Source organism: Psammomys obesus, unplaced genomic scaffold (genome assembly GCF_907164565.1).
Source record: "Psammomys obesus unplaced genomic scaffold, mPsaObe1.curated_primary_1811, whole genome shotgun sequence".
Lineage (NCBI taxonomy): Eukaryota > Metazoa > Chordata > Mammalia > Rodentia > Muridae > Psammomys > Psammomys obesus.
Genome location: NW_026596143.1, coordinates 5,838,249 through 5,844,726, shown reverse-complemented (window position 1 = coordinate 5,844,726; position 6,478 = coordinate 5,838,249). Strand labels below are relative to the sequence as shown.

Here is a 6,478-nt window from a genome sequence, read left to right as displayed (position 1 = left end):
AGACAGTAAGGGAAGCACTTAAGAGAGTTAGAACCAACCTTGATTCAGAATGCTTAAAATCTTGGCGCTGATCATAAAGAAGCAGGTGACAGTAACTATCACTAAAAGCCAGCGTGTGAGAAAGAAATAAAGACACTTCTTTGGGGGCTAAGTGGAGTCCTAAATATGCAGAAATGGCTTTCTGAAGGAACCCCAAGGTGCGTACTCCTTGTGTGGGAAGCTCTGCTCTACCAATACCCAGCTGGTGACCTGGGCTTGGGCTCTCTTCCTTTTGTAAAATGTAGATGAAGATGTCTGCCGTGTACATCCCTGGTGAGTATAGAATTCCCGAAGACAGGTGAAGCGTTTGGCATACGGTAAACGCTATTCATAGTAAAGGCAGCTGAGGACTGTTCTCTAGAGTGTAGAGATGAGTGGGGCAGGCCATCTGAAATTCATTAATTCTGTCTGGGAAGAGCGAGCAGTGTGAAGACCCTGCCTGGGAAGGCGTGCACACAAGGGAGGGCCGAGGGCCTGCGCGGGGGCTGTAAACAGGGGCGGGCTGTTGTCGCTGTGCTGTGTCGGCTCCCACCGCTGCGAGAGACTGTGTCCCTGGATGTCACCGGGCGCCCGCACAGATAGGGACCTGCTTCGAAGTGCGTGTGCGTGTCACGGCTTAAAAATAGCTGCGATCCACCTGCGCGCCAGGGCGGCGGCGCAGCGGCGGGGGCCGCGAGGAAGCCATGGGCAGCGGGCTGCGGGAGCCCGCAGACCACCTCGGGATCTGAGACCCTCACGACAAAGAGGTAGGGACGTGTGGGCGAGGGGACGGGAGTCGGGACCCGCAAGAGCCTAAGGGCATTGCCGCGCGCCTGGCGGCGCCTCGCTGCGCCTCGCTTCCCCGCTGCGCCGGGCTGTCTGGGTTGGCACAGGGCTAAGGCGACAGCCACGAACCTGTTACTACCGCGACAGCAGACGGAGGGAGGGGGGCCGCGGTCGGGGCCTCTGGTGGCGGGTTAACGGCGTTGGAAAAGGCCCAGAGGTGTATTCCTGACTGAGCCAGGCTCCTCTACGCCAGGAGGAACAGTTCCGAGGACAGCGGCTCCCTGCTTCTGCTCTTCCTCCATCATCCCTTAGGCAGCAGAATCTATTCTGGAAACGGTTGCTGGGTGGAGAGGATGGGTCTTTGAGCCCCAGGAGGAGAGGTAGGTGCTGAGGGGTAGTGATGGTGGTGGTGGAGGTGGTGATCGGCTGTAGTGCTAGATTTCTGTGCTTCTTCTAAACAAACCGTTGAAACCCTTTCTGTCCCTGAACTCCTGAAGAAGGATTCGTGGTCGTTTGCTAGTCGCGATCCCACTGTCCCTGTTTGTGGTATGTTCTGAGACACTGGTGTCTCTTGCCCCTGGGAGATGGGAGAGCTGTGCCTGGCTGAGAGGGTGGGATGGGATCACTGTGTGACCGTGGGCCAAGATGGCTTCTTATGGCTAGACATTCAGCTGAGGCCCCTAAGAGAGACAGCAGCCGAGGGAATGGGAGGGAAGGCTGCAGGTCAGCCCACCCTTCCAAACCTGCAGGACCATAACTGGAAGTGAAGACACGGTGTCTTCCACAGTTGTCTGCCTGCCCAAATGTCCTAGCCTCAAAGGCAGTCTCTTCCAGCTGTGAGAGTCAAAGCAGGAACCCAGTTTCCCAAGCTCCTGCTCTCCACAGGTACTCTGAGGCGCACCTGCTAGGCCCCTTAGAGCTGAGCCTGCTCCGTGTGCCGTGCAGGGTCAATTGATTCCAGCAGTAACAAAAGACGACGATGATGAACCTCCAGGCTGTGCCTGGGCCTGCAGGATCCCTCATTCTCCCCACCCCACTTTCTCCCCTTTCGTCTCCCACTTCTACCCCACCCCCCCACCAGACACAGACACAAAGCTCCAACCCTGCTTTGACTCAGAATCATCTCCTTCGAGCTGAGGTTCAGTCAGGGGAGGTGCTCCTCCCACTCACGGACTTGAGTGCATAGATTGAAGCCTTCTTCCATCGGCTCTTACATTCAGCAAATATCTTCCCAAACTCACTTTTTCCTCTTTTTAACCATTCCTTTCTCTCACCCTCCCAATATCTTTCCCCATGACAAGCTTTTCTTTGAGACAGGCAGGGCAGGGATGGGTTAAGGTACTTCATCTCTCTGGCACCCAGGAGACATATCTGGCATATGTCATGGTCCCAGCTGCTGTTATCGTCCTGATGATTCTCTCTGGATGGCTCTCCAGCCACCTCCATCCCCACCCCAGCTTCCTAGACTCTCCCCTCTATAACCCCAGGCAGATGAGACCCAGATTTAGGCTGGCAAGTGTCCTGGTAGGGTGTAGACACACCAAAGTGTCCAGTGTGTGTGTGTCTGTGCAATTCGGTGTTTGCTGGCAGTGGGGGTGGGGCGACGGAGGAGAAACCCATCAGCTGAGCAGCTTCTTCTTCCCGTAAACAAGAACATGTGACTCCCACCTCCTGGTGTGCCAGAGCCAGAGCTTACTGGAAGGACCCACAGCAGCTTGAGAAAAGAGGCAATTGAGCTCCCGGGCTAGCCTTGCCTTCTCTCAGCTAAGAATGTGCCCACCCCAAACCACCCCCGAGCGCCCCAAACCCCCTAAGGGCCCAGCCCTGTGGGAAGGAAAGAAAACAGCTGTTCCGAACTCCACTCAAGTGTGCCTGGCACCCTTTTCCTTCCAGCAACAGCTACCTGGCCGCCGAGGCCATCATCGCTGAAGCCACCCCACAGCGGCCCTAGTTCCTGCCCCCTTGAAGATGTGCCCCGGTAACGGGCTGTGGGCCTCCATGACTTTTATGGCCCGATTCTCCCGAGGCAGCTCAAGGTCCCCTGTTCGTACCCGAGGAAGCCTGGAGGAGATGCCACCTGTTCACCATCCCTTCCTCAACGTCTTTGAGTTGGAGAGGCTCCTCTACACGGGCAAGACAGCCTGTAACCATGCCGACGAGGTCTGGCCTGGCCTCTACCTTGGAGACCAGTATGTAATGGAAGGCCGGGAACCACGCGCGAGTGTGTGCATGTGTTGTAAGGAGAAAGGAGAGAAAGGTGGCAGGCAGACACTGACTTATGTTCTTGATTCCAGGTTGAAGATCAAAGAGAGAAGATGTAAGGGCAAACAGTAGAAGCTTAAGGGCTTGAGGGAAATATTAAAATACTCGACTCTGGACAGAGAAACTCTGTTTAGGAAACGCCGTTACTCATTTAGGGAAGGTTTCATGTGATGTACCAATAGCACACACCAGGCACGCTGTTCTGACCTTCCAGCTATTGTGCCGTTGCTTTGGGGAAAGGCAGACAGTAAGATGTAAACAGTAGGTGGTAAGCTGAAGGACAGACCATGTGAAGCTGCCACAGTTCAGGGTCATGAAGAGAGAGCCATCAAAGGGCGACCATTTCCTTCTCCAATATGTGAGAGAATTTTTTTTTTCGCTCATGCATTTTCACTCTTGATCTTCACAACAGCTTTGTGAAGTGGGGGGGGGGGGGGGGGTCACTCTCCCTGGGTTACAGAAGAGGGAAAAGGAGCCCTGGGAACTTGTGACTGGACCAAGGTCACACAGGCTAGAAGCAGGAGTTTGTGGAGCAGCTTCAGTGGGCTTTCTAGGTCGAGAGTGAAATATTTCACTAGATGGCCTGTCTGTGCTAGTATCTGCCATCTTGCCTAAGGGCTATCTACCACTAAGCTGCTAGGGTATGGACCAGATGAAAGAAAGTGACTATAGACCAATGTAAACAAGAGCCCCAGAGTAACCACCAAACAGAAGAGGCTTCTAGGTGTCAAGGAGAATATAGCCTACAGATTATCAGGGACGTATGTACATATGCATGTATGTATGTAAGTATATGTTTATTTATTTGTGTATTTTATGTCTATGGGTTTTTTTTTGTCTACAAGTTTGTCTGCAAGTCTTTCTGCATATCTGAGGAGGGCATTGGATCCCATGGGACATGTTATAGATGGTTGTGAGCTGCTCTGTGGGAGCTAGGAATTGAACTTGGAACCTCTGGAAGATCAGCCAGTGCTCTTAACCACTGAGCCATCTCTCCAGCCCCTGCATTCATGTACTAGTTCTGGGGACTGAATCCAGGGTGCTGCACAAGCTAAGCACACACCTTCCCCCAAAATTACAGCCATGGCAAAGGCATGACATATGAGCAAGCCTGAGCCCTCCACAGTATCCCAGGTCTGTCGACCAAGGACTCCTCTCTGCTTGAACACACTGGGGTCAGGAAAATCACTCTTTCTTGAAGTGCTCTAGCTGGAGCTCTTCAGCTAGAGCCCTCTCTTGTTGCGCCCGTCTCCGCCCATGAAATTGAAACTGGTTTTCTGAATCTTGACTCCTTTGATCCTGGATCCACCCTCTAGAGCCCTACAGACCAAGGAAAATTCCACTTCCTTGGAGCACACCCAATATTTGATTACAGTCATCTTCATCCATCTCTTTACACTTCTCTCCCCTACCCCAATCATTCCCAGACCTCCTAAGCATTGCTCGCAGGATGAGCCCCCAAGTCACTGCCCATCTTCCTCTCTTGCATAGTGTTAGGACGAATAGCAGAGCTACGCCGCAAACAATAGCACCTAGACCAAAGGTTCCTGGCACCTTGTCTCCCCCACACCCCTTTTAACTTCTATTTAACACAGGGACATGGCCAATAACCGCCGTGAGCTCCGGCGCCTGGGCATTACCCATGTCCTCAACGCCTCACACAGCAGGTGGCGAGGCACCCCTGAGGCCTACGAGGGACTGGGCATCCGCTACCTGGGTGTCGAGGCCCACGACTCGCCAGCCTTTGACATGAGCATCCATTTTCAGACCGCTGCGGACTTCATCCATCGGGCACTGAGCCAGCCAGGAGGTAGGAGAGAAAGCACAAAAGGGAGGGAGAGAACAATTGGCCCCAGGGTTCGAGGATGGAGCAAGATTTTGGCGATAAGACAAGATGCACAGTACCTAGCACTAAGGAAAGAAAAATGACCTGGCAATCATCTTTTTAAGGTAGTGTATTAAAAGATGAGAAGGGCATCCTTGAGGGTGGTGAGCGGCTCCTAGAGTATTGTAGCTTTGTGCTTTTTCTTTACATGTTTCCATACTTTTCTGTCATTAAAAAAAAAAACCTTAAACAGGGCTTTTAAATGCTTTAGTGATCAGGGGAAAACTACAGCTGTCCCTCTGTGTTGCTGAGTTCTGAATCACTGGATTCAAGCAACCGCAGACTGAGACTATTTTGGGGCAGAAGTACATACGGAACTGGTCTCAGCCTCTTCATTTGTCACTATGCCATGGACAGTATAGCATAGCACCTTTTTACAGAGTCTTTGCATTCTATTAGTGGACAGACGTAATCTAGAGATGATCAAAAGTCCACAAGTGGGTGTGTGTAGGTTTTATGCAAATACTATATCATTTTACATGCAGGAATTGAGCACCCATGGGTGTTAGCAATGAGAAGGTTGTCTGCGAATCAATCCATCCACGCTGAATGTCAATAAACAACCACATATGTAGATAAAAGTAGAGTCAATGGTTTCGAGAAACAACAAGATGGAAGGATGGGGAAGTAGGGTGATGTAGAGTAAAAGAGTCAAGCAACAAAAGAGGTGTTAAGGAAGAGGGGACTTTCATTATTTGTTTTGAAGTGCTGGGGATCAAACCTAAACTCTTGCTCGTCCTAAACACATGTTCTCCTACTGTGTGTGTGTGTGTGTGTGTGTGTGTGTGTGTGTGTTTCTGTGTGTGTGTGTGATGTGCACTGTCTGCTAGCCCTGGAGAGGCAAAGACAGAAAGCTCCCCAGGGCTTTCTGGCCAGCCTGTCTACCCTATCCTACCAACTCCAGGTTCAGTGGGAGAACCTATCCCCCCTCCATAAAAGGGGGGGACAACTAAAGAAGACACCTAACATTGGCTTCTGGCCTCCTTGTGCACACTTACACCTACACACACACACACACACACACACACACACATACACATATGCAAACACACACATGAACACATACATCCACAATGTGCATGCACACAAAGGAAGCGTGAGGGAGACCTGAGAGAGGCTATGTTCAACATAGCAGGATTCCTGCCGATGCATTTGGCCAGTGTCCCTGCTCTGTTCAAAGCTCTGACTTACTTCAGGAATGAGATTCTACTCCTGACCTCTGCTCAGGTTCTTGAACACGGAGCTTCAGAACACCCACCCTCTCCATTCTATCCTGCCCAGTCCTCTGCCCTTTGCCAGGAACCTTCATTATTTGTTTTGAAGTGCTGGAAAATCGAACCCAAACTTGCTCATCCTAAACACCTGATTTCCTACTGAGTGTGTGTGTGTGTGTGTGTGTGTGTGTGGTGTAAACACATGTGTGCCATGGTGTGTGTATGGTAATCAGGGGACAACTTTGCAGAGTCAGGTCTTGAGTACCTTTACATGGGTCCTGCGTCTGCCTCTCCACAGGGAAGATCCTGGTGC

General features: G+C 51.7%; 1 protein-coding gene across 2 annotated transcripts in view; it reads left to right on the top strand.

Annotated features, from left to right (window-relative positions):
- Positions 1-201: 201 nt before the first annotated feature.
- The window catches only part of Dusp26 (dual specificity phosphatase 26), a 6,850-nt gene continuing 573 nt past the window's right edge, over positions 202-6,478 (top strand). The window contains exons 1-4 of one of the 2 annotated variants that reach the window (XM_055593503.1): positions 202-785; positions 1,117-2,993; positions 4,662-4,876; positions 6,464-6,478. The exon at positions 6,464-6,478 is cut by the window's right edge and continues 573 nt beyond it. In XM_055593503.1, coding sequence (XP_055449478.1) covers positions 2,773-2,993; positions 4,662-4,876; positions 6,464-6,478 — 451 coding nt within the window. In that variant the 5' untranslated portion in view covers positions 202-785; positions 1,117-2,772. Of the gene's footprint in view, positions 786-1,057; positions 2,994-4,661; positions 4,877-6,463 lie in introns of both variants that reach the window. The other variant, XM_055593502.1, reaches the window with a different exon arrangement.